This window comes from Neovison vison, chromosome 11 (assembly GCF_020171115.1).
Source record: "Neovison vison isolate M4711 chromosome 11, ASM_NN_V1, whole genome shotgun sequence".
NCBI classification, from domain to species: Eukaryota; Metazoa; Chordata; class Mammalia; order Carnivora; family Mustelidae; genus Neogale; species Neogale vison.
This window is the reverse complement of record NC_058101.1, coordinates 82,195,519-82,223,325: the sequence shown is the minus strand read 5'-3', so window position 1 is coordinate 82,223,325 and position 27,807 is coordinate 82,195,519. Positions and strand designations below refer to the sequence as shown.

The following is a 27,807-nucleotide window of genomic DNA, read 5'->3' as shown; positions in this document are numbered from 1 at the left end:
GCTGGTGTCCATTTACAAATAATCATTGTCTTCTAATGAATTAATCCTCAGTTGCAATTATCAGTTCGATATAAAGTTGGGTAAAGATGCAGTCCGTCTCCAAAATTGGATTCTCTGTATTTAAAAACGTCATTGTAATTCTCAACTCCCTAGAACTGTTACTACAAAAGAACTATTTATTTTGCCGTTCAGTCTAAAAATAAAACCTTTCACCCAGATTACACACTTTTAATAGTCACATTGGTATCTAAATAATTTTAAACTAATTTGAAAGAATCCATTTCTAGGTGCAATGAGATTAGATAAGAGTTGGAACTGGGGCAGTTTGAAGAGGGTGATCTGAGAACCCACCTCCCTGCTTGGAAACACCTCAAGAATTTCTAGACTCACAAGGGAGGTGAGGGAAGAGATTTTAAAAGCTGAACAGTGCCACTCTTTGCCAGCTCCCGCGGACGAAGGCCTAGCCGGCTGCGGCGAGGACCGCGAAGAGTTAACGAGGGACGGAGCCCCCCGCGCTGTGGACTCCCCGCGCGCTCCCTCCGCCCTCGTGTCCCCACCCTCTCGTTTTGGCAGGGGATTAAAGTGCTCCCCCCTGTGGCAGCAGTGACCCAGAAATGAGTTTGATTCACATAGCCCTTCCTCCATAACAAGCCAAACGCCCGTCCGAGAGTGCCTCCCTGCGCGAGTGCCGAGTGTGAGCGCGCCGGCGAGAGCAGGGGCCCGCCCGGCGCGGCCAGAACTCATGCAGCGCGGCGCGAGCGGCGTGGAGCCCAGCGCCTCCGCCGAACCCTTCCGCAGCAGGTACGCGCGCGGGCCGCGGGGGGCGCGCGGGGGGGGGCGCGCCGCGCCTGTGCCCGCGCGTGTCCGCGTGTGGGTCCGTGTGCGCGTCCCGGTACCGCGGCGGCGGCGGTGGCGGCGGCGGCGGCAGTGGCGGCGGCGGCGGCTGCAGGACGAGCCGAGAGGCTCAGCCATATTTGATGGTTTTGTTGCTTTGCTTGGGAGTTCTCGGGAGTAATTTAGTGCCGAAGGTCGCTGCCTAGTGGAAATAATATAGTACGTCATTAATATGGCGCCAAAAGATTGGGTTCTCGATATGTAGCGAGGAGGGAGGGCAGGCAGCCGCCGAGCGCAGCGTTACTATCCCACCAGTAACTTGGGCATTGCTGGGGCGGGGGCCAGAGGAGGAGGAGGAGATGATTTTTGGATCCTGAGAATTGATCTGTGTTGGATCAGTAAGTTTAATTATGATTAATTTTCAATTTTGGGGGGCTGAAGACTTAGAGCTTTTTTCTTCTTTCGGATTTGCGAAGAACATGCGGTTTTCAGGTGAATCACCATTTAAACGCGTTTGGGAACAGAAGCCCAGTTTAGTTGGCTTTAGTTGATACAATTTTTTAAAAAGCCAAAGCGCATTAGGCTGCATGAAAGTGGAAAGCATAGTAGCAACTTGGTAGACAGATGGCAATGGCAGAACGCAGGTCCGCGTACATATATGAATCCAGAGTGTGTGTGACCGTGGTGGCGGGGGGACGACGACTATATTTGTCCAAACATAGGTGTGTGTGTGTCTGTGTGTGTAGGTCCATCTCTGTAGGGTGGCCGCAGCAGCCCTGGCTCTTGTCACCGCGTCACCACATGTCCAAAATATTCTTTGCATCAATTCAAGGGCAGTGAGCAGGGGGTGTAGGGACAGCTTGGCAATTAGATTCTTCGAAATTGGGTTTCCAATAATCAGATCTCTGACTTAAAGCGAGACTGTAAAGTATGAAACCCTTCATCGGTGAAATTAGGAAGGAGTTGCATTCGTAGAGCAAAGTACCGATTAACCATGAACTTAAAAACGGATTGCAATTTGCAACCTTTGGCACCATCTGCAAATTGTGGGGGTGGGGTCGCTTGGGCTTCCCTGCCTTAAATGAACGTGCAGTGTGTACCCCGGGACTGCAAGTTGCAAAGCCCTTCAGTGCACGTGTCTGGTGCCTGTGAGTGTGTGTTTGTGAGTTGGGGGCTGTTGTTTGGTAGCCAGCAGGCTTTCCGGATTGTTGGCGCTGGCTTGCAAATGCGGGAGAGGGATGGAATGTGGAATGTTGACCAGGGAACCGAATCCTGTCGGAACGGTCCCATTTGCTGGAGAAATTCGATCCCTTCCACCTCCTTCCCGCTCCCCCCCGCCCGCCTGCGGGCAGGAGGCGGGGCCGAGGACGCGGCTGCTGCTCAAAGTGGCGGAGCGCGGCGGCGGGAGGCAGGTGCACGGCACCCGCCAGTGGGGGTGTCTCAACTTCCGCGGGCGTTTAAATAGCAGGCTCTCTCCCCTCCCACCGGTAATAGGTGACCTGGCGGCCGAGGGCGGCGGGGGGAAGGGGACGGGGGAGACCCGGGAGCGAGCCTCCGTGGCACGTGGGCAGGTGCTGGGTGGCCCCGGGGCCAACTTTTGTAGCCCGCCTCTGGCGTTGGAGGAGAGGCTGCTCCATGTGGAAATGGGGGCGGGCGGCGGCCGAGGTGCTGCTTTCTTGGCCGCGGCCGGAGCGTCACCTAACGGTCCCAGAGGCGCTGCCGCGGGGCCCGGGGTGGGGGGCTTCGGGGGCGGGGACGCCCGGCCCGCCGCGCCCGCGCCGCGGGAGCCCCGCACAAAGCCTGCGGCGCGGGGGCGTCCGCCGCGCCCCCGCCTAGGGAACGGCCCGAAGCCCGTCGCCGTCCCCGTGCCGATTCCGGCGGGCGGCCGCAGGCGTTTGTTTGTTGGTTCCGCGCCGCCTTCCTTGCCGGATGGCTTCCTGTGACAGAGGTGATACACAGTTTCCAGAACTGTCTGGGGGCGGGAGCGAGAGCAGGAGCCGAGCCCGCTCGGGGCTGCTCGCCGCCGCCGCCTCTCCCACCTCACAGCCGTTTCTCGCCGGCGCGCCCGCCCCAGCTCAAAGGTGCCGCCCGGGAGGGACTCGGGGAGGGGGACTGCGCGGCCGTTTCCAGCGGCGCAAGTGGCTTCTGGACGCGAGGGAGCGTTTGATTTGCAACTGGGGCCGAGCGGATTGGTGCAGCTGGCGGCGGCGGGGCGGGAGGAGCGGCGGCGGCGACGGCGGCGGCGGCGGGGGGTGGCCACTTTCAAATGGAGAGGGCGGCGGCGGGGACGCCGCTGCGGAGGGAGCGGGGCTTGGTTGCGCCACGAGAAGGTGTCATCACTGCACCGGGGCTAATTCCGGCGGAGGTGCCGGGAGTTACTTTCCCCTCCTTCCGCGCTGTTGTTTCTGTCGCCTCGGGAAGAGGAGGAGGAGAGGGAGGAGAGGCAGGCAGGGAGGGAGGGAGGGGGCGGTGCCGCGCTGAGCCGCGGCCCTGCGCACACCCTGGCGGGAGGCGGGAGCCGTGTGAAGCGTTCTCTGGTGCGGGGCGGTGGCCCGGCTCCCCCCAACCCCCGACCCACCCCGGGATTTCCCCCTCTCCTCTCCAGCCTTCTTCCCCACAGCGCACCCTGCACTCCTCCCTCCCACACGGGCTCGGCGACCCAGGGTCCTCCACCCCGCCTCTCGCCCCGGTTCTCCCCCACTCCGACCCCTCCCCCCACCCACCGGGCTTCCCGACCCTGGGCTCCCCCTCTCGGGCGCGCGGGGGCGGCTGCAGCTCCGGCGCCCGGTGAATGCAGCGAGCAAACAAAAAAGCGGGCGATTTAAACGTGCCTTCGAAACCCGTTAGGAATGCGTCGTCACCCGGAGACCGTTTAAAAGCTGCTGTGGCTGGCTTTCTAGTAACGAGGAGACAGGCGCCCCACCTCGCTTCGGCGGGGGCGAGGGTCCGCGGTCCTCCGTGTAGTCCGTCCAAGAGGGAATTGAAATTTTCTTTTCGTTAAACGATAGCTGCAACTGAATGATACGACAGCAACATTTTTAGGGAAGTGGGAGAAAATCTGAGGTTTCCATTAATAAGGAATGCTTAGGGGCTTATTTTCCAAAGATTTTTATTAGTGAACTATTTTTCCGTTTTAGGAAACCCACTGTGAAAGAAAGCCTTAATCTTTAGTTACTTGTAGTTCAAGGCTTTCATTATCTTTCAAAGCTGATGAGCTATTTCTGTAGTTCTAAGGTACAGGGAAATTATTTCACTGAAAGCTTGTTTAATAGTGGTCCACAATGGTTAGAGATTACTACAGGAAGTTGCATTTTGATCAGATCACAGCTGATCAAGATTTAATCACTTCTAGGTAAAGGAAGAGTTCTACATAACCATACTTAGAGACAGATTTAACACTTTAGGTACAGTAATTGTAGTGAAGTGGGTAACATGTTGGGAGAGAGAGAGGGTGTTTTAGGGGTGACACTTAATAACAAAGATCTGCAACCCGGAATTTTATTACTTATTTATTCCAAATATTTCGGTCTCATTTAATGTCCCTTTTAAATTAGATGACTTCCTGATTAGTATTTTGCTTTTCTTAAGTTTGTGTATTTTTATATTTGTATATGAATTGGCATCTTTGATGTCTGCAACAAGTAAAATTTTCAATTATGTGTTTATTTTCCCCATATCTCCCTTCATTTTTATGGTAGCCAGACAAAAGGGGGTTTTGCATGATAGGCTGTAGACCTTGAACTTGATTCCATCTTAAGCTCAAGATCGGAAGCTGCTTTTTTGTAAGAAAAGTTGGATGGGCTGCCTTAGAAATTTTAACTATGACAAAGCTAGGTGTATGTTTATTTAAAAGGAGAAAAAAAAGTTTAATTAGTTCCTCCTTCCTCCCTTAACAGGTTTTAGCCTATAATGAGCGGTTTAGCCTTATATTAGTTACTAAGGTTGAAAGAATAGCTGTAAGGAGAAAACTGAAAAATGGTAAGTGTGCTTGAGAATGAGAGGAGAGGAAAAACTCTTAGGAGTTTAAGGAAATGTTACATTTTAAAGGGACTGTTGTTTAGTTCAGAGGCTTGGGGGGAAAGATTAGCCAAAAACTTGGAGAACTTGGAATGAAAACAGATCTGCATGTGAATTGTCTATAGTAGGCATTTAATAAATACAGATTTTTGACTTTTAGGAGCCCTTAGTGACTTAAAGTATTATTACAGAGGTGGTGTTACATGTGTGTTGTTGGAAATCAGAAAATACAGAGAAGCAAATTAACACATTCCTACTATCCAGAGATCACTGATCACCACTGTATCACTGTAAATGACTGTCTATGCTTATATATGTAGTCTTAAATCAAAATGAGATCATACTCTACATACAGTTCTATAAAGATTTTTTTTTCCTCTCCCTTGTCTGCCAGCTTAGTAAATTTTCATCTCCTCTATTACTGGGATATATTCAGATATCCTCAGTTGGCCCTAAAATATAATGGCAGCTTTGTCTAAATTAATACTGTCCAGCTGAGGATCAATTATTGCATCTGGTCATTATTTCCCAGAAGTAGATTTTAATCTCTAGTTACTTTTTGACAGAATATCTTAACATTGCATAATCAAGCCTTTGGAATTAATCATGACTGGATTTTCAAAAAGTTAAAAATGAAAATCGCATTTTATTGTAATTTGGGATTACATTTGGAAATTTCTTGCTTGAAAAATACTTTAAAGAAATTTGCCTGACGTTTTTATCTGGAGCCTTATTGGGAAAAGAATTATCAACAGTTTGTTTCAGTACTGAGGTGGTTAGAACAGCAAACATCAAGATCTCAAACTGATCATGTCCTGTATCTACGATTTGTGAGGAGTAGGAAAAAGGCATATGAATCTCAGTTTGCTTACTTCCTGTTGTGAAGCTCTTGGCTTTTTTGGTATTGTGGGACACCCATTATACCATTGCAGTTAACAGTCTGTTAGAATATGCATTGTAAATCCAGTTTCCCCTCAAGGTTAATAAAATAGACATCTTGGCCAGTACATTTTGCTTTTTTATTTGGATTGGCATCAAAAAGTTTGGCTCAGTTGTTCATTATACCAGTATTAAACTTCTTTCCTCCCCTCCTGGTAAGTTAAAACATTGGTATCACATTCAACAATACATTAAAATTTTTTAATTTTTATTTATTTATTTGACAGAGATCACAAGTAGGCAGAGAGGCCAGAGAGAGAGGAAGGGAAGCAGGCTCCCTGCTGAGCAGAGATGGGGCTCCATCCCAGGACCCTGGTATCATGACCTGAGCCTAAGGCAGAGGCTTTAACCCACTGAGCCACCCAGGTGCCCCTAACATTTTTTAAAAAATTTAAAGGGTGGCTTTGCTTGGAGTTATTAGTTCTTAGTATCAGAAGCCTGGCAGGAAACTTAATAAGAAGAGTATTTTCATTCCCGAGACAAGTTATTTCCTTGAAAGTATTCCTGTTCAGTCTGTTTTCTCCATTTTCAAGATCTTGCAGTAGCTTATGTGATTCATTATTTAAAATTTGGACAGTTAATACATTACTTGTAGTATATGATACTTAGAAAGTTTGAGATTGATTTGAGAGTTTATTGTCATTTGCCTGGCATACGTATATAAAAATATTGGTCTGTGATCTTGAGGGGTGTTAGGTTTTGTTGTTTTTGCATTTGGTAGAGTAAGTTCCCTGCATTCCTTAAATATGCCAGGACGGCCTTAGAGAGCCTTTTTACCTTTGAGTGGAAGTGGCATCTTGTCTGCAGGTTTAGCTTAGGGTCAAGTATCCTCTGAGTCCAAACAAAATCTAGTCTAAGAGGATATTGCTCCTGACTCTGGTGATGTTATTGTGGCCATCTCTGGCCTAGGCCTTGAATGATTACTAATAATGTCATTCCTCACCTGAAAGCGACAAAAATATTGCCAGACATGGAATGGAAAACTTAGTTGTTGGGCAGTTGCCATTCTGTAGTAACTCTGGACCAATGGTGTATGATGTGCAGTTAACAAATGTTCAGGATCAAACTTGATTACTCTAAAACCAGTTCAGTATTTACTTTTTGCTTTTGGTTCTCCAGGTGGAATCAAAACATAATTAGGTGATTGAGGATAGTTGAAGTTCATTTTTAAAAATATCTTGGGTTTTTTTGGGCTTGTTTGTGGAAGGAATTAAGCCGCAATATTCTCTTGTTGTAAAAGCACTCAAAATTGGCAGTGGTATATATATGTATATGTAGTATTGATTAATGTTTGCACAGGAGATTTTATGAAATCTCCTGACAACTTCTAAGACCGTTTCTTAGCACTGATTTTAAATGACGATTTCAGTGGTGGGAGTCCAAACTGAAAAGTAAAATGAGTGTGTATATATATATATATATATATTTTTTTTTTTTTTTCTTTACTCCTTACTCCAGAGTAAGGAGCAAGAATTAGCAAGGGTAACAAGTTGCTGGAATTGGGAGTGGAAGTATATGGTTGGCTTTTGTTTAACACAAGGTACACTAAACATTATTTAAGATTTTTTCTTGATTACTCATGGTCATCTTTACAGGTATCAGTTATTTTAGTGTTATTTCAGTGCATTTAAGATGTAGAGGCTGAGTACTGGTGGCTTATAACTTCTTTAAAGTCAAGTGCACTTGAAATCTGAGGCCTGTAGAACCTCTCCCCAGAAAAATCGAGTTGCACTGAAATTTGTGTGTCATATCAGGGATTTGGGGGATACTTTTAAATGTATTGTTGGAATTCCATTTTACTGTTTAAATTCTGGTGATTTCTTTTTATGATTTCTGTCTGATACTTTCATATCCTTGTTAACCATGTATTCTTAAAATGCCTGTCTAGAACAGTCTTTTTTTTTTTTCTTATTGGTTATTGGCTTAAAATTTAAGTAAGAAATGTGTTAGAAGTTTTTATAATTTATTTTTTATTAAAGATTTTATTTATTTATTTGACAGAAATCACAAGCAGGCAGAGAGGCAGGCGGAGAGAAAGGAAGGGAAGCAGGCTCCCTGCTGAGCAGAGAGCCCGATGTGTGGCTTGATCCCAGGACCCTGAGACCATGACCTGAGCCCAAGGCAGAGGCTTTAACCCACTGAGCCACCCAGGCGCCCCAGAAGTTTTTTTAATTTAGTGTGCACTGGCCCCAAGTAGGAGTCTTCAGGGGTTTGAGAAAAAGTCACAGGTTTCTAGACATGGTCTTTAATTTGCTTAGAGCATCCCCATCTCTCTTCTCCCCTTTTGAGTCTTCCCTGTTCTAGTTAAAAACTTCCTGAGGAATGAGTGTGTCTGATCCTTAACTTTGTAAGCTTTAAGGCACTTATTTGCCCAGGACCTGGTCATTGATTTACATTTCACTAAACATACATGATGCTTGTTTATAAACATAGTACCAGTATGTTGATTTGTAGCGGAGATCAGTACACTCTTTGCAGAGGGCCAGACAGTAATTATTTTAGGTTTTGTGGGCCTGATCGTCTCATAAAACTGTTTAACTCTGCTTTTCTAAGTATGAAAGCAGTCTCAGTGGACAAAAAAAATTAATGAATGAACATGGCTGTGTTCCAATACAACTTTATTTGTGGATAGTGAAATTTGAATTTTTCTTAATGTATCATGAGATGTTCTTTTGACTCCCCCTTTGACCCCTCCCATTTAAATATGTAAAAATCATTTTTAGTTCTGGAGCTGGACAAAAATAAGCTGTGAAATTCTGATTTATACTGAGACTAACCATTACCTGGTCACCAGATTGTTCCTGTTGGGGCTAAGTTACCTTTCTGTTGGGAACCTGAAATAAGCTGAAATCATAAAAAACAAACAAAACAAACCAAGTTGGTTTGATAAATACAGAGGGAGTTTGCTAGTCTGAGGGCTGTGGTTCTTAATTTTTTCGTTCTTAGATCCCACTTGAGGATAGAATTTATATCATGGGCCTTTGTGTACCTGGGAAAGCACACTTAGGTAGTCACACCCTCCCAAGGGACCCTGGCCAAGAAGCCTCATGTAAGGGAATATAGATTATAGACTGGAGTTCCCTGCAGAGGGAGTTTACCTGTTTGCAGGTAGGATGTGTGTGTCCTCCGACCGCTCCAAAGCTAATGCCTGCTGCTCAGAGGACTCATACCCCCTGTGATTAGTGTTCAGGAAACTACCAGCACACTCTTCTTCCAGCTCTACCTTTGTGTGCTCCACCAGGCAGAATGACATTTACAACTGTCTTCATACCAGCTTGCCAGGAAACCATGTTTCAGTTTCTAAGTTAACAGACTGTTTTTCATTGATTATATTTTCATTGTCTGCTCCCTGATAATATATAGTATGTGGCCTTAATCTTTAGATAGCATCTTTCTAAATCACAGTTGGTGTCCAGGAGGGGAGAAGCCTATGCTGTAGGCACCTGGGAGGTGGCTGGCACTGGAATGCCCACTCACCTTGGGAACTGGTCTTTTGTTTGGAGACTGGCTTTGTTCTAGATCTGTGTGTTTTTGCTCATGCTGCTTAATCTCTCCAGAATTCAATGTATTCATCTTTAAAATTAGGAAAAGTGGATTAAATTATCTCTGAAATGTTTTCTAATGCTACAGCCATTCTGTGGGTTTCTTTTTGGGAAGATTTCCTGCAAACCCAGTCCATGGGTGAGACTCTTTTCAGCCTTCAACTCAGAGTACTTTTTGAGACCTTGTTGCTGGGTTTTGAGACCAACTTTATGTGTCAGTGACCATAATAACAAGACTTGTACAATTGTGATAATGTTTGTTCTCATATGGAACTCAGATGATGTGTAAGTGCTGTTTTTGTTAAGTGTGCTATCCAGGTCTTAAAATATACAACATTGGGAGTCTGGGAGTCCCCCCCCCCCCTTTCAACAGTATTTTAACAATTTTTGGTGACTTAACATTGTTAGTGGTAACTAATAGTTTCTGACAACTGGCTATAATCAAGGAGCAAAGTCCTCAAAACAGTTGCATTTCAATCTGTGCACAGTGTTAATTGTCATTAGCTGGTTGAGTCTGGTTTCTGCAGAAGCTGCTTTTTATATCCTATATAAGAACATCTGGTTTAAGCATTTAAAAATCTTTTAAAATTACCCTCTAGACACTTTGCATTTATTGACTTATTCTTACGTGGGCAGAGTGAGGGTTTGTAGACTTCCTTTCTATCCTTACCCTCACCTTTGTTCATGTAGAAGTATCTCCTGTTACCATTTGGTTTTTCTAAAAGTGTTCTCTACCTTCAGTGGACTTTTAGACTTTGAGCTGGTGTGTGTATGTGTGTTATATAAATTAGAATTTGGTGCGTGTGTGTCTGTGTATGTATGTTACATAAATTAGAATTTGGTTCAGAAGCTTTGCGCAGTGGCAGTATCGTAGCCAATGAGGTTTATCCGAGGCGCGATTATTGCTAATAGAATTTGGTTCAGAAACCCCAGGGTAGACTGGAACACAACTTCTGATTTCAGTAAATATTCTAGGGGAAAAAAAAAAAACAACTTTTAGTTTTTCCTGGTTAATTGTTTAAAAAAAAAAAAGTGTAAAGAGGGTTAGGGCATATGGGGCAAATAGGCTTTATCTCATGAATTCTGACTGGTAGCACTGTGTTAAGAAGGATTCTGAAGTCATGTCTGGTCTTGTGGAAAAGAATGACCTAATTTATTAATGCCTGTCATGGGTGGAGGAAATGGCCTGTTTGGTAGCCATCTCTGGAATGTAGCTTTTTTTATTTTTTATTTTTTTCCAAAATAGTAGTACTCCTGCAATGGCCAGGAAGTGGAAAGTTTATTCTTTAAAGGTAGTTTAAACCCTAGTTTTCCTGTCTAAATTAATTTTTTCTATTCTTATTGCATATGTTTTAGTGACCTGCTGCTGGTAATGGCTGTTCTTACGTGTTTTGAAAACTTTTGCTTTTAAGTAAATAATGAGTGGGTGATAATAGCATTTTATGGTATTAACCCTGTTACCTTTTTTACTTTTTTCCTTCTGTACTACTATTCCATCAAATATTCTTTAGAAGGCAGACATAAATAAGCCTTTGGTACCTCATAGTTTATTGATGGCTGCTTCTTTTAGACTTGGTGCTTCACATGGGACTCAGAAGTTGTGCTCCCAGGGTCTTTTTTTTTTTTAAGATTTTATTTATCTATTTGACAGAGAGAGAGAGAGAGAGATCACAAGTAGACAGGGAGGCAGGCAGAGAGAGGATGAAGCAGGCTCTCTGCTGAGCAGAAAGCCCGATGCGGGACTCGATCCCAGGACCCTGGGATCATGACCTCAGCCGAAGGCAAGAGGCTTTAACCCACTGAGCCACCCAGGCGCCTCCTCCTAGGGTCTTATATTTATGATTAGGAGCAGGGAAGAAAGGTGTTGGATTTCAAATCTTTACAATTACTTAATGTTTATTTTATTATAAATATCAGATAGTATCATGGTTAAGCAATTAAAGTCATATAAAAGGTCAGAAAGAGGAATAAAAGTTCTCATCCCATTCTATCTGAACACTTTGGTCACATTTCTCAGAGATAAATAGGATTAATAATATCCTTTATATTCTTACAGAAATTTTCCATGAATATGCAATTGTTGTGTGTATATATTCTCTTCCTCTATCCTTTGTATGTGTAAAAGAACCTATATTTCAGGTTTTCCTCCCTCCCTTACGGTTTGCTTTTGTTTAATAGGTCTTTGGCATCTTTCCATATCTGAGCATATAGATCTTTATTTTTAAGATTTTATTTATTTATTTGAGAGAGACAGAAATAGTGACAGCATGAGTGGGGAGGAGAGAAGCAGGCTCCCCGCGGAGCAGGGAGCCCGACCTGGGTCTCAATCCTAGGAGTCTGGGATCATGACCTGAGCTGAGGCTGCTGCTGAGAATATAGATAGAACAGAAGAGACTTTTGAGTAGATAGAAGTAGGGATAGAAGCTCAAGATTAGAGCTCAAGATTAGTAGGGATAGAAGCTCAAGATTAGAGGGCAAAGACCAGCTGCCTTTGTTGTTTGGATGTGAATTCCGTTATTCCCACGTCAAGGGAAGTAAATAAATTCTAAATACAAATGATTGGAACGTTTTGTCATAGCTGCTCTTCAGTTGCTGTCTCTAATTTGAGTCAGTGATTACAGAGACCTGTGAGGGGTTTGATTGTTTTTAGAGCTCATAAGCAGGGACTGGATTATTTATAAATTTGGCAGATGGGAACTCCTTGTGATTTGTTAAAAACCACTCAAATTTGTAAATTCTTTAAAATCTTGAAAAAAAATTTTATTGACTTTTAAAGGCTGAGTTTACAAATCATGAAGAATTTACAGTGAACTAAGGCATTATAGCACTTAGGCTTTTATTAGTAATGTTTGTACAAATAAATAATGTAGTCATGATTATCTGGTCAGTTATAATCTTTTTTGGGAAAGGTGGTTATTTATTGCTAATATAAACTCCACTGAATATTTTCAAGTGTGACATATTCACAAAAGCTCTATAGTAGCTTAGGCAGCATTTTTTAAAACAGATTTGGATATACGACATTATAAAGGACATTTTTAAAAAGTTCCCATTTTAGGGGGTTTGAAATATTTGGACAAGGTTAAAACTTTTAACACTTAAAATCTAAGCAGTTTGTCATTTACATCAAATATATGATTTTTTTTTTTTAACCAGATCTAACCCTTGCTTAAAGTGAGGAAGCTGGATTTGAGTTATAGTCACACTAGTATTTTTAGACTCTCAGTGAGCATATGAATTAGATAATGTTGCCAATTTGAAAACTTCCGAGCAATTAATGTTGTCTTTAAAAACAGGTAAGAAACCAGCTGGATTTCTTTCACATTCATTTGGGGAATAGAAAATTACTATCAAGTATAGATCATTATTATATTTGGATACTTTGTTACACTGGGTATTGTGTATGCCACAGAAGTTAAGAAGGTGACTTTTTAAGAAAATACAAGTTTTTTTTTTTTTAAATAGGGGGGTATTCAGTAACTTAGGAATCAAAGTATCAATTACATAATGTTTAAAAATAATATCCAAATTGTATGAACTTATCGAACAGAAAGGAAGTAGCTCATTATAAAATACTTTTTATGTAACCATGAGTTGGTGTCTGAAAATATTCTCCTTTATATACATTTTTATATTACACATTTTCTGAATACATCTTTAAATATAGTACATTTAGGTATCAGATTAACTTTGACAGGAAATGGGAGGACACCAGTAAATTTAAAGATAATATGATGGGGGTACCTGGGTGGTGTAATTGAGTGTCTGACTCTTGGTTTCGGCTCAGGTCATGATCTCAGGGTCTTGAGATCAAGCCCCACAGCGGGCTCTGTGTTCAGTGGGAAGTCTGCTTGAGATTCTCTTTTCTTCTTCCCTCCTGTTCATGCTTTCTCTCTCTCTCAAATAAATAAATCTTTAAAAATAATATGACAAGAATAACACCAGTTAAATGTTAGATATTAAAGTGAAAGCATCTCAAATTCTATAAAGCCAAATTCTGTAAAGATACACTTTGTATATGAGAACTCAGTCATTCATCCAGTAGTTTATTTTCAAATACAGTATATTTATTTATTCATGAGAGACAGAGAGGGAGAGGGAGGCAAAGAGAAGCAGGCACCCTGTGGAGCAGGGACCCCCCCTCCCCCCCCCCCCCCCCCCCCCGTCAATGTGGGACTCAATCCTGGGACTCTGGGATTGCTACCTGAGCCGAAGGCAGACGCTTAACGGACAGAGCCACCCAGGTGTCCCCACTAGTTTATTTTAATACATAGCATTTTTTTAGGTGATAGCATAGAGAAGTCCTTACAGGTGTTTAATTGAGTACCTTCTAGAACTTCTTTAGAGTGGAATGAGACATAATGGCTAATACTTTGAGGAAGAAGCCTGACTTTCTACCTATGAGCTGTAAGATAATTAAAATCACTAGGGTGTAATCCTTACTATAACTGTAGACTTTATAGCCTGATAAATGGTCTTGTTATGCCACAGAGAGTAATTCTAGTAACTGGACAGTTTCTTTTCCTCAAATTGGACCCTCTTTCCCAGGAATAGCACTGAATAAACATCTTCAAATTCTTAATTATCTCATTCTTTTTTAAAACCCCTTCACTCCTTATCCCGGAAGTCATTTCTCATTCTTTATTCCTCAGAAGCACATACCAGTCATGCCTCCCTGAGACCACACCCAGATCACTGAACTTGTTCACTCTTCAGTAAATTCCTGAGCCACCTTGGGAATGGATTCCTTCTGCTAATGGCTGCTCTTAGCTTCTGGGCATGCTGATGTATTTCCCCCAGTTTAGTCTGAGAAATTTCAGGGTACCTTGCTATCTCATTTATGTATGCCGTGTCCCACTATAATCCTTGAATGACAGTCAAGTAACCTTTATAGCAGTTACTGCAGTGAAGCCACTTGTCTGGTTTACCGTATCTTCTGTTGGGCCATTTTGGATCCTGTTCACCCTATCTTGGGTATCCAACTCAATACAGATTTAATCAAATTAATATAGTAGTTAATCCACTCGTTTTAACCTGTGTGAAGAGAAGATTGAAGGAGAGTGGTTTGCATGTAATGTCCACAAGGATGGTAATATAAATAGTGCCTATGCTTGGTGAGGAGTTGGTGCCTAGTTGTCTTGGCATGCCCCTGCCTGCAGTGGAGGTGCCTGGAGATTGGCACTGGATGCATCCAGCCAGGGTCTTTGGCCAGGGACCTCCTTTGACTTGGCCTTTCCAGGCAATGTTGTTATAATCAGGCTTCCTAGGTAGTCTTCCTCTCTTTGGACAAAGTCCCAAATTCCTAATAATTAGTATTTTTATCTGCCTAGCTGTTCTGCTTCTCATGGCAAAGGGATACTCCAGGCTCTTGTAAAATTACGTCCCCTTGAGTCACTTTTGATGAAATCAGGCAGAGTGGGTAAGGACTGAACCCAGAGTTCTTGGTGTGTTATTGTAGCTGTCCTGAGGCTATTTTATGCAGGACCCTCTCCATGGTGTCTTATTTTCATATTTAATTAAAAGAGGATCTCTGTTTGTTTGTTTTTTTAAGATTTTATTTATTTATTTGACAGAGAGATCACAAGTAGGCAGAGAGGTAGGTAGAGAGGGGGGAGCAGACTCCCGTTGAGCAGAGAGCCGGATGCAGGGCTCCGTCCCAGGACCCTGAGATCATGACCTGAGCCAAAGGCAGAGGCTTAACCCACTGAGCCACGCAGGCGCCCTGAGGATCTCTGTTCTGAAGAACTCTGTAAATTTCTAGAGACACACATATGGCACATTTAGGTGCTCATACAAAGCAAGAACTGATTATTGAAGAAAGTAACACATTGAAAAGCAGGGTGAAAAAGTTTTAAAAACAAGATGGAATGAGTGGTACAAAATGTAAGTGCTTGTAATTGGAATGGTAGACCATGCTTACTGGCTTTTTGCTGAGGCCCCCAGAGGAGAAGAAGGGCAGAGAAGCCAGCGTTAGCAGAGGAACGGAAAGAGGCCTGGCGCAGCAGAGGCAAGCCTAGCTGAGGGGGAGATGTTAGGAGAGATGCTTGGGTACAGTTGTGAGGGGCCAGGTGGCAGAAAACCTTACCAGTTTCTGGCTGGACTAATTTGTAAGTGTGCAGCAGACGGAGAGATTTGTATAAGGAATGACTTGATGTGGTCACCTATTGGAGAGGATTAATTTATTGTAATAATCAGAAGGGGTAAGAGATTGCAGGCACAGAGAATGAAAGGGAGGTGCTTAAAGCTATACAGATAGAGGTGTTTGAAGACAAATCGGTGAGGCAGAGTTAGGGGAACTTGAAAGAGTCCTACATTGTGAATCGGTAAGGCTCGACAATAGGATAAAAGGTAAAAAGGAAAGTGTACTAGTAAACAATTGAGCAAATAGTAAGATTCTGGTTATGAAGATGCTGTGCAGAGTAATATGGTATGTTACATGTATGTTGTCAGATATTCCAGTGCTTTTTCCAGAATGTTGTGCTTCCACTTTTGGCTACCTCTCCTTACTCTTTAGGACTCTGCTCAGGCAATTTGTCCCTGGCTCCATCAAGCTCTGTTCCTACAGAGCCTTGTGTCTACCACTGTCAAGCACTAACCATGACTGAATTTCTGTTGACTGTCCTCAACCAGACCAGGAATTCCATGAGGTCCGGAACAGTTCTTTTTCTCCAGCGCCTCCAAGTAGATTCGGTACTCACGTGTTCATGGGGTGCGTTATACGCTATTATATCTTCTTGTGCTTTCTCTGAAGTGTTGTTTTAATTATTACTTAACTACACTATCGTCTAGATAATAATCAGCCATGCCCTAAAGAGTCAGCAAAGGTAATGATGAGGAGGGCCCTCTGTTTCTCATACTCGCTTTTATTGGTCAGATGTTTGAAGCATACCACCACTGTATTGTGTATCTTGAAGATACTAACGTGTGCTTTGATTTCTTGACACAGCAAGTAACCCCAGGTGAGAGAAATCAGCCTGATGTCAAGGTTTAAGAGTATTAGAGCAACAGAGGAGGAGATTCTGCTGGCACTAACCCCTGTTACTGTGCCAGGTTCCCTGGAGAAGTATAATATAGCATTCTCAACCTTCATTTCTCAACATCTTTCAGGGTGGATGAAAATGGAATGCGTTAGGAGGGAAATACTATTTTTATTCTTCTTTTACTTGCATAATTTTGCTTGAGAGAGTGTTTATATATATGTGTTTAGGAGCATCATTCTATTTTGGCCAATGCTGGCATTTTTCATTTAGTTGAACTGGGTGTTTTCTCTGGGGTTGTGTTTGAAGGCTAGGAGGAAGACTTTTTGACTGAAGAGGATGCTAAGTTCTTCAAGCTCTTTTTAGGTAAATTTAAGTTGTTTGAGTTAGTGGAGATGTGATCAGCACTGGTTTTCTTGTGTCTAATCTGGGGTGGGAGCTGCATCTCTTTTCGGTCACATCCCACCCTTTCTTTCTTTCTTTCTTTTTTTTTTTAAGATTTTATTTATTTATTTGACAGACACAGGGAGAGAGGGAGCACAAACAGGGGGAGTGGGAGAGGGAAAAGCAGGCTTCCTGCTGAGCAGGGAGTGTGTTGTGGGCTCCATCTCAGAACCCTGGGATCAGGACCTGAGAAAGGCAGATGCTTAATGACTGAGCCACACAGGTGCCCCACACCCTTACTTTTAAGGAATTCCTCTTTAGGTAGCCTTTCCTTCTTTGTTCCTTACTTCCTTCTTCCTTCATTCCTTCCTTTTTTAAAGCTGCTTGGTGTAAATAGGCTTTGGGGAGCTTGAAGCTGTTTTTAGGAAAAAATGGTCTTTTGCTTTATCCTCTTCTCCCTGTTCCTCCTGTTGGAAGGGAAACAGGGCTGCCCTCCCTGGAAGGTTGGAGGACGTTTAGCTATCAGTAGTTGATGTTTTCGGCATGTGGTGACTGGGCAGGAAAGACAGTCCTTCCAAGTGGGGAGTTGGCCACAGGTGTTGTGTGGACGCTTCTGACTGGAATTGGCCTGCCCCAGGCCAAGTTATAGATTGCTGAGTGTTAGTTATGGGTGAATGGGGCTCTGCAGAAAAGAGATGGGTGGGTTCTAGGACTATGACCCTGCCCCCATGGTATGAAACCTTAGGGCTCTTGGGACCCAGATCCCAAGTCCTATCTGGGCTGCCACTTGGTAAATTGTTTTATTAATGGTTTTTGAAGAATCAGTTTGTGAACAGAAGCCCACAAAGCTTAACTAGTGTCTCAGGGAGAAAATATAATGTGTTGGAATTACAGATCAGGGGCCTAACATTTGAGTCAATCATATAGGTCTCTTTTGTAGGTGGGAACTACACTGTGTAGACTACAGTGTATGATGGATTTCTGCCTTTTTTGGTCTGCTCTTTAGTAGGTCCATTTAGAGTGGAGCTTTGGGTTTCTAATTTCTATCTTTTTCTAACACAGTGGTTCTCCACATTTTAACCCACACTGTTCCAGTGCTCTAGGCTACAAGAAACATCCCGCATTCCAATGCTCTGATTCCCAATGAGGGGGATCTTGGGATGTACTTTTCTTGAGGGGCTGGGTGTGTACTTCTGACTTCAAAAGTCCTCCTCTCTCATTAGGAATCATTGCCCTGCAGTAAGATCAAGTTCCTAAAAATACCAAGGGAATCAGTAATTTCAGTTTGGGAAAGCCTTTTGGATTTCTTTGGAGAGCCGCCTGTGCGAATATGACCAGGGAATCCATCTTTATAAGTTCATTGACTGGCTTTTAGTCTCAGGTCACTGTCTGCTAAGTAGAGTCTCTTACCTGGTAATGTTGGAGGTCTTTTATCACTGGGAAGGAGTTAGCAAGAGCAAGTTGGGCCAGGTGTCTGTCTGGCTAGGTTAGGTTGGACCAGGCTGTAAAGAATTGGGTGAAGTTCAGTGAAATAGGATTTGGTGTGAACTTGGGGGAGGAGCTACCTGAACTTTTTTTGATTTCATTCCTCACAAGTAAAGGGGAAGGGGGCTGGATCGGCTACTATGTCTGGTTCCTTCCTCATCGAGCTTTGAATGCCAAGGGGACGGAGATGGCTGGAGGAGATAATTGCTTTCCTAATACCCCATTTATTTTGTTCCGGCAACTCCAGGTTATTTGGCTTTTAGGATTATTTTAGCAAAATTTGCCTGAGAAGCATAATCATGCCTAGTGCAGTGTAAATATTCACACATTCAGGCACAACCTCCTCCCCATCCCCCATATACACACGTAAAATATGAATCTGTTTGTAGTGAGGAGGCACTGTGCTCATTGCTGCAGGTTTCTTTCTGCTTTGCTTGCTGCCAGTCAGCTAAAAAGACTCCTGGAGTAGTTGTAGTGATAATGTCACTGGAACTAGAGAGAAACGTGGCACCTTTAGGAGACCTACTGATTCGTGACTTCGCCACCCCTCCCCCTCTTTGAACCTGTTCTGTTAAAGATTGCACCTAATTATGTATCTTTGGTCTTTTGGCTGTTTACAGTTCAAATGCTACTTAAAGCCAATTGTTTGCTTTTGTATGCTGTAAATCCTGGGCTGCTATCTGAAGCACAACTTGATGATTGTGTATTATCATCTTGGGTTAAGTGCTGTCTCATTGCTTTGCAGGCTGCCTGCTGTTTCCCGGGGAGATCATGAAACGAGGTCGCCTTCCCAGCAGCAGTGAGGATTCTGACGACAATGGCAGTAAGTCCTGCTTTGTTGTTCTTGGAGCCTACCCGGGTTTGGGTTGGTGTAGAAACATGATTTTTTAATGTAATGCTTTAAATAGCTGAGGCCCTTCACATATCAGGCAGGTCAGAGAAAGCCAAGGCCTCTGAGTGGGAGACTGCAGGTCTGTAACCAAGTCTTTCTGGTAAGGTTGACTGCAGGCGGGCATTCCTCAGGCTTCCTGTTTGTTATCCAAGGGTGAACAAGCCAGTTCCAAGAGTCACTGGCATGTCTCTTTTTCCTAAACATCATTTATGGCACTTAGACCTGCTATTTATGAAGAGGGAACTTAATTGAAGCCAGTTAATTATCAACTAGTCCAACCTGAGACAGGGGTAGATTGAGTGTGATGTGAGAATATGAAGTATAGGTTTTTAGTGAGGCAAGAGTCCATGCTCTTCACTTGACTTTTAACGTGACTGTATTTAATACTACTCCTGTCTGCATCTCTGCTCTCTGGCATCCTCGTATTTTCACAGTGCAGCTGAGAACCAGAAGTTGGCTTCCAGGCAGTCAAAATAAATGTCATACAGCTTCTGTGTATTGAGAAGCTAACATACTACTCCAAAGAGCTCTTCTCAGATAACAAGGGAATTTTGTACCTAGCACAGTGCCTGAGCTCCAGCCTGTTGGCGTATGTTTTAGGTTACATATGAAACTTGGGAAACCTGCTTGCTCTGCTGCATGATGGGAAAGGTATTAGGCTGCTTTCAAGGAACTCTGTCTTAGACATACATAAAATCTAGGTCTGACAGTCATTAGGGGAGTAACAGAGATGTCTCTTTGACGCTTGTTGGAAATGTGTGTGTGTGTGTGTGTATATATATATATATAGGCACAAATTCAGAGGACATGAGGACCAGGGAAACACAGGATTGACATTTGGGCAGGTCCTGAAGGATGAAATAGTTTTTAGGCAAACAGGATTGTTTTCCGTTTTCTGGTCTGGAAGTCTTCAGCAGAGTAAAAGCTGTAAATTATAGACAGCAAGCCTTTGCTGGTAAAGGTGGCCACATTGACAGCCATGAGAAACCTACTGGAAGGAACTATGAAAACCAGAAGACCTCAAACACGGCATTCTGTAGGCGTTTTTGGGGACAGGCGTGGGGCAGTGGGATGTAGATTTGGTGGCTGTTGGAGCGGTGCTGGGTGTTTGGGGTACATGGAATGCTAAGTTGTGACAAGATCATGAAAGGCTGGGTTTGACAAGCTAGGGAATCGGGGACTATGGGGGCAGAAGGTAGGAGCTGCTGATGTTTGGCACAGGGGAAGAGTTAACTGGGTGAAGGAAGGAGAGGCATGGAGGTTTGGGGGCTGCAGAGAGCAGGGCTTCCCTTTAATTTCAGGGAGAGGTGTTGAGGGTGGGTGCCCAGGCACAGGCAGCTAAAACCACTTGGGAGAGCCTTCTGAACTTCTTAGCGCTTATCTGTACACAGCCCTCACTACCTGTTTTTTGCTCTGATATTTACTTAGGCTTTTTACTCCTTGAGGTAAAAACATGCTGATATTTCTCTTCTGCCCCCTGTGGTGCCTATCAAAGTGTCCTCAGGAGTCATAAGTACTCAATAAATGCTTGCTGTTTGCTTGAATACACAATTTTGTCCTACAGCAATTTTAAAAATGTCTTGCTTTTTAGGTTCAGAATTAATCAGGAGAAGGTTTCATGAATTACTTTCACATACTAATAATGCTGGATACAAGGCTTGGAGTCCTGTTTTAATATATTTTTTGGCATTAAGCAGCAGGTTTATGCTCACTGTGTTTGCTCTTATTGCTGCTTCATCTCTTCCCTGAGAGAGCTGGGTTAGAGGAGGTTCTCTTGGAGGCACCTGGCTTGCTCAGTCGGTAAGGCATGCAACTTCTAGTCTCGGGGTTGTGAGTTTGAGCCCCACGTTTGGTATAGAGATTACTAAAATCTTTTTTTTTTTTTTAATCTTTTATTTATTTATTTGACAGAGAGAGACAGAGCAAGAGTGGGAACACAAGCAGGGGGAGTGGGAGAGAGAACAGCAGGCTTCCTACTGAGCAGGGAGCCCGATGCGGGGCTCGATCCTGGGACCCTGGGATCATGACCTGAGCCGAAGGCAGACACTTAACTGACTGAGCCACCCAGGTGCCCCCCTGAGATTACTAAAATCTAAAAAGAAATGGAAGACTAGGTTCTCCTGGAACATTCTCTCAGACTTATAGCCTTTCCCTCTCTGGTCTAGAGCTGCCCAACAGGATGGAAATGTTCTTATCTGCTGTAATTGAGGAACTCTAGGTTTTAAGATTTTGTTTAGTTTTAATTAATTAAAATGTACATTAAAAGAAGTTGCATGTGGCTACTGACGACCGTGTTGAACAGTGCAGTTGTGGGCCATGGCTCAATCTACTCCTCAGCTGCACAGAGGATCCTGATAGCCCCAGAGGCCCTTGTATGGGTCTGTTTGAGCTGCCAGAACAAACGGCCACAGACTGGGTAGCTTAAGCAGCAGGTAATTATTTTCTCACGGTTCTGGAAGTCTCATATCAAAGTGTCAGCAAGTCTGGTGTCTTCTGAGGCCTCTCTCCTTGGCTTGCCTTCTTACTGTGCCCTCACATGATCTTCTGAGCATGTGCATCCTTGGCATCTCTGCATCTAAATGTCCTCTTAAGGACATCAGTGAGATAGGATCAGGGTCAACCCTAATGACCTCATTTTAGCTTAATCACCCCTTTAAAGGCTTTTATCCAAATGTAGTCACATTTTGAGGTAACTGGGGCTGAGCCTCCAACATAAGAATTCTTGCAGCCCTAGAAGACCAGGTATTTCACCTAAATAGGATTTTCCACCTAGAACTCTTGTTAGAACAGAAGGAGGAAAAGAGTGCCCAAGTTCACCAAAATGTGTCCATCAAAAGTCACCTTAATGGGGGGCGCCTGGGTGGCTCAGAGGTTAAAGCCTCTGCCTTCAGCTCAGGTCATGATCCCAGAATTCTGGGATCAAGCCCCACATCGGGCTCTCTGCTCAGCGGGGAGCCTGCTTTCTCCTCTCTCTCTCTGCCTCCTTGTGATCTCTGTCTGTCTCCCCCCCCCCAAAAAAAAAGTCACCTTAATGGTTTGACAGCCATTTTCTACTTCCTCTTAATACATTCCTGTCGGGGCGCCTGGGTGGCTCAGTGGGTTAAAGCCTCTGCCTTTGGCTCAGGTTGTGATCCCAGGGTCTTGGGATCGAGCCCCACATTGGGCTCTCTACTGGGCAGGGAGCCTGCTTCCCTTCCTCCCTCTCTGCCTGCCTCTGTGCCTACTTACGATCTCTATCTGTCAAATAAATAAATAAGTCTTTAAGGAAAAAAAAAACAAAAAACATTACTGTCTGTGCTGGCCTCCCTGAAGAAGGTAGAGTCAGAGCATTAAGGAGTATTAATATTTACAGAGGGCTGGAGGGTTAAACTAGGTAGACCACAAAACTGGGTTCTGTCCTACTCAGGCTAGATGAGGAGATCATGACAGCACTACTAGAAGGTAGGTGGGCTATCCTTTTGTCATATACTTGGTTCAGTATAAAGTGTATGTTGATGCTCTAGTACTGGACTGTCTGTCCAGGCTTAATGATTTGGTAATTATGGTAGACGATGATACAGTAAAAAAACAGGTCTCATTAAGTACCCTTGGAATCCCAAAGCTTATAAAAATACGTACATATGGACACCACGGAATACCCTTTCAAACCCTCTCTGAGGGCAGTTGCTTCACAGCAGAGGCCTCTGGTACCAGTTGGCTTATTTGCGTTGGAGCCCATCTTTTTGTGTAAGCCCATGGTGGTTTGATTGGGGTGCTTTCTGCCCTTGCAGTGCGGTCCCTAGAACTGGGCCCGCCCTCAGGGAGGTCTGGGCACTTGGAAAGTCCTGATTGCAAGAAGGGTTGGGTGTGTGCAGTGGCTGCGCCCCAGCCTCTCCAGCCTGCAGCCCTGACAGAATTTTGGCAGCAGTTCCCAGCCCAATGCAGAACTTGTCCAAGTGGAGGAGAGGCAGCTGCAGACGTCAGTGTGGGGCCACAACACCAGCCGCAGCCACGGCGGGGCCCTGCTGGCCTCTGGGCTGGAGTCCTTTGCTTTGTTTTCTGGCCTGATCCAGGGGAATACCAGTGTGGTATTTACAGTTGGGGATGGATGGGCATTTTCTGTGCCAGTGCAAGCCCTCATCCAGCTGCAGTTGGAGTTGTTGAAGCCTTTCTCCAGGTGCCCTGTGGAGGGCTGCCCTACAGTTAGGCAGAATAGCATTGGGGTGTTCACAGACTGTGCCTTGTAATAGCTGGACTCCTGGGACTGGGTGGCCCTCACTAGGTTGAAGTTACATATTGTGCCAGGGTGTGGCTCCGGGAAACAAACCCTTCATTTCCTGCTTTCCAGCCCAGGATCTTCTGTCCTTTGGAGTTTTGGGCAAATGTGGGAATGGGATCCACCAGCTATTATCAGTATTCCCAAAACCTGAAGGAGATTGCATTTTTTATCTTCAGCAAAGCTGCAGAGGCTAATTAAAGCACTGAGTATCCTTTCTTTTGGCAGGAATTATGGATTGTTATCTCAGGCCAATTAACAGCTCTGATCACCATTCTTCTATATATATATTTTTTTTTTTTTCTGTAAAAGTAAGACAAGAATTAAATATTACTTAATGAATACTGTCCATTTGGCACACTTTTTTTTTCTTTTCAAAATATGAGATTTTTGGCTGGAATAAGGGAGCCAAATGTAAATGATGTTTTTGGGTTTTTTGGGTTGCTTTTATTTATTTATTTATTTAAAAGATTTTATTTATTTATTTGCCAGAGAGAGGGAGAGAGAGAGCGCGCGCAAGCGAGCACAGGCAGACGGAGTGGCAGCAGAGGCAGAGGGAGAAGCAGGCTCCCGGCCGAGCAAGGAGCCCGATGTGGGACTTGATCCCAGGACGCTGGGATCATGACCTGAGCCGAAGGCAGCCGCCCAACCAACTGAGCCACCCAGGCGTCCCTTTTGGGTTGTTTTTAAATGTGCCTCTCAAAGACACAGAGGGAAAGGAAAAAAAAAAATCTATCTATCTATTTATTTATTTATTTATTATGAATAATGAGAGAAGTGTGCTGACACTTTAAAGTTTTTCCTGAAGTTGTGAAGCAGAGCTTCCTTTTCCTGTTGAATTTCATAACTGTCAGGACTGTTGACTTCCCTGTGGGAAGGCCTGGAGAGTGTTGCTGGGGGTCTGGAAACCAGATACTTTGCGGACCCTCTGGTCACCTAGTTTCCACACCTGTACTAGCCCTGAAACATGTCGTCTTCTCCAGTTAGCAGCTGAGCTCTGCTCCATCACCTGTGATGATGAATGTGCAGAAAAAGAGTGCTGAGCAAAATTCAGACCTACTAATTCTGCATTTAGTAACTCAGATTGGTGAGTGGTAAACATAAAGTTATGTGAGGACTTTAGTTTTATTCCAGCTTACAGGTAAACAATGAGAGAACAAAATTTTAGTGGATGAAATCTACTTCCGCTTTGTACCTCTTTATGTCTTATTGCATTTAATGAGTTTCCTTCCATTTTTCCATAACTTGCTGTCATTTTCTTAATTCAGTTGGCTGTGCTTGGTTACCTTCATGCAGGTCTTAAGTGGTTTCTCTTTTGCATGCTTCCACTTCCATTCATATTTGACTGTACTTCTAATTTGTTCTTTCCCCCCATCAGTTGCATCTTGTAACACTCAGGGATTGTGTAGGCATTATTGAAATGTAGGGGATTTTCAGTTCAAATATTTCAGAATGTGTACTGACACACAGAGGTGGCTTTGCCCCTTTTCGAACCCAATGTGTGGCTTGGCTTTGAGAGTCAGAGCCAGCATCTTCTTGGGCTATATGAGCAGTTAGCACAAAATGATCTAGTCCATGGGCTAGTCTTCTGTAGCCATTGGACTTGGATGTCGGCAGGAGCACTGGGTAAGGGAAACACATGTGTGTTCGTTGGTTGAAGGCACAAGTATATCTATGTTGAAATATTCCTGAGCCAGTTTTTTGGATATATGCATGAAGCTTTTGTATTTTGGAATGTGGAAGTGAGTTGGACCGTGGAGCTAAGCTATGCTGGGATGGAGGAGATGGGGAAAGTGTAGGGTCAGCTTCTGCAAGAAATAGCAATTATATTAGAGTCTTGTCTTCTATCAATCAATTAAAGCAAATGGTTAATAACTACGTTAAATTTGCTTACTTTCCAGTGGGAATTTCCACAGCCTTGCTTTATTTGCACAGGGCTGTCCCTAGCTTTGAAGTAATGCATAGGGGTGTGTCTTGGATCTGTGCTTCTGTGACACCAGTTGCCCCGCCATCCGATACTCATTGGTCCCTAAGTGCCTTTCTTTGTTAAGCTGGTTTAACATTCCTGAAGACACCAGCATGTGATGTCGTGTCTAGAAGCAAAGCAGTGTTGGAGACCTGGGAGATTCGGTATTTGGTGAGTGGTGCAGTTCTTTCAGAGTTTGCATTTTGTGGTGGTGTCAACACCCAGACCACCATTCGTTCTGATTTCTGAACCTCTCGTGGGCTCCACAACCTGCTCATCACACACGGGTTACCAGTGGAGTGTGTGCAGTGGGTAGTCGATTTACTCTTGAGGTTTTTCCTTATTTTAGATCTAGGGCAAGAAGCATGGCTATTTTTAATTTCAAAGGAGAATGTTCGAGATACCTGCCTAGTAGGACCTGAAAAACAGGGTTGAGTGCTCTGTGCACATACGGGTCCATGCTCATGATGCTGTGATCTGTAAGTTTTTTATAACTTTGATTGTTACCCCACAGAGCTCTGTTTCAGTGGGAGTTCAGGGCCATTAAAATAAGATGCTTTGTCTAATCATTCTTTCCAGTGTTTAATAGAGAATTGTTCTAAAATGGTATATATGTCCAGAATTTTTAAAGTCACTTAAACTTGTCACTAGAGTGGACTTTAAGTAATCCTGTTTTGTGTATGGACAGTGAAGTAATTTTGGACATCATTGTCAAATTTCTAGAGTTCCCAACTCCTGAAAGTAACGAGAAAATAAAAAAGAATTTTACTTGCTATATTCTTAGTTTAATTTGCCACTAAATGTTAACATTCTGAAAACAAAAACAAAATGCAGTACCAACAAAATGTGATCTTAGCACATGGTTTTTAAGAACTTACAGGTGTCTAGAGGTTTTGCTGTAGCATAAATCACTATCTCCTGGTCCTTGTGGGATTTGAAATACTCTTGGTTCTGTTTTTTGTTTTTTTTTTCACCCAACATACTTTTAAAAAAAAAAAAAGATTTCTGTAACTTAACTTATTTTTTTTTTAATTAAAAGGGGTTGCAAATTATTTTGCTTGAGTAATACTCTGGGAGCTTCTTGACCACTTGAGAGAGCATTGCTGTGGAGAAAACTGGTATAATGCTGTCAAGACCTGAGTCTCTTGGCCCGTAGGCTTTCTGTGAATGTTTCTGTAGATGCTGGTGCATTCCTGTCAGGAGGCAGTGGCCCCAGCAAGTTGTCTTTAAATGCATTCCTTTTTTTAAAAATTATTTTATTTATTTATTTATTTATTTGACAGACAGCTAGAGTTCACAAGTAGGGAGAAGGGAAAGCAGGCTTCCTTCTGAGCAGAGAGCCTGATGCGGGGCTGACCATGACCAGAGCAGAAGGTAGAGGTATAACCCACTCAGCCACCCAGGCACCCCTTTAAATGCATTCTTGCTTTATTTTCCATGTCCTTGTTTTCCCAGAACTCAAAAACATATCTTTTTTTTTTTTTTTTTTTTCTTTAAACCTGTCTTCTAGGGGCACCTGTGTGGCTCAGTCAGTTGAGCGTGTGGCTCAGTCAGTTGAGCGTATGGCTCTTGATCTTGGCTCAGGTCATGATCTCAGGGTTAATATCCATTTCTGAGTTGGGCTTCTCACTCAGTGGGGAGTCTGCTTGAGACTCTCTCCAACCACCCCCCAATCGCCCTGCTCGCTTGTGTTGTTTTCTCTAAGATAAATAAGTAGATCAGTCTTTAAGAACAAAGCAAAACCTGTCTTCTAGTAAGTAAAACAGGTATATTCTTGGTGCCTGCCACCTTCAGTTTTTGAGTTACAGTGGTGGTGATTCTTGTTAAGCATGGCTGTTCTCAACAACACTATACTTTTTTCCACTTAAAAATTTTTTTTTGAGAATCTGCTGTGTGCACAATACCAACTTAGGTATACTGTATGTTGTAAATAGTCACCTCTGACTTGGGCCTGATGGCTCTTGACAGTGCTTAAAAGCAAGAAAAACCAGAAAAGGGATTACAGGTAACAAATACCTGCTGTTGGACATGGAAGGATCCTCTAGTTCTCTATGCAGATTCTCACCTATATGCAAATTACCTATGTGAAGTAAAATAGAGCATTATCTTTTCCTTTACTGTTAACGGATGGTAGAAAATCATCACTTATTTTCTGCATGCGTTTAAAGTATGCACTTTCGTTACATTTTGAAATGTTTATACCCATGAAATCATAACACTCAAGATACTCCTTCTGTCTTTTTCCTAATCAACCTCTGATCTACTTTGTTACATAGCTTAGTTGTTACCTTCCAGAGTTTTGCGTAAGTGGAATAATGCAATATGTATTCTTTGTCTTTCATCACAGAATGATTCCAGCATCATGTTGTATGTATCATTAGCTCATTTTTTTTTTTTCTTTATTGCTGGGTGGTACTCCATTGTATGCATATACCATAATTTGGTTAGTAAATTGTATGGATACCACTATATGTTTACTCATTCAGTTTGTGGATATTTAGGTGATTACTGGCTTT

At 43.4% G+C, this 27,807-nt stretch overlaps 1 protein-coding gene and 1 pseudogene across 9 annotated transcripts in view; both read left to right on the top strand.

The window, feature by feature from the left end:
- Positions 1-679: 679 nt before the first annotated feature.
- JADE1 (jade family PHD finger 1) overlaps positions 680-27,807 on the top strand; it is a 60,916-nt gene continuing 33,788 nt past the window's right edge. Inside the window, exons 1-2 of one of the 9 annotated variants that reach the window (XM_044223984.1) lie at positions 680-801; positions 18,924-19,001. In XM_044223984.1, coding sequence (XP_044079919.1) covers positions 18,950-19,001 — 52 coding nt within the window. In that variant the 5' untranslated portion in view covers positions 680-801; positions 18,924-18,949. The other 8 variants (XM_044223987.1, XM_044223986.1, XM_044223985.1 and 5 more) reach the window with 8 other exon arrangements.
- Positions 10,181-10,368, top strand: LOC122890628 (annotated as a pseudogene).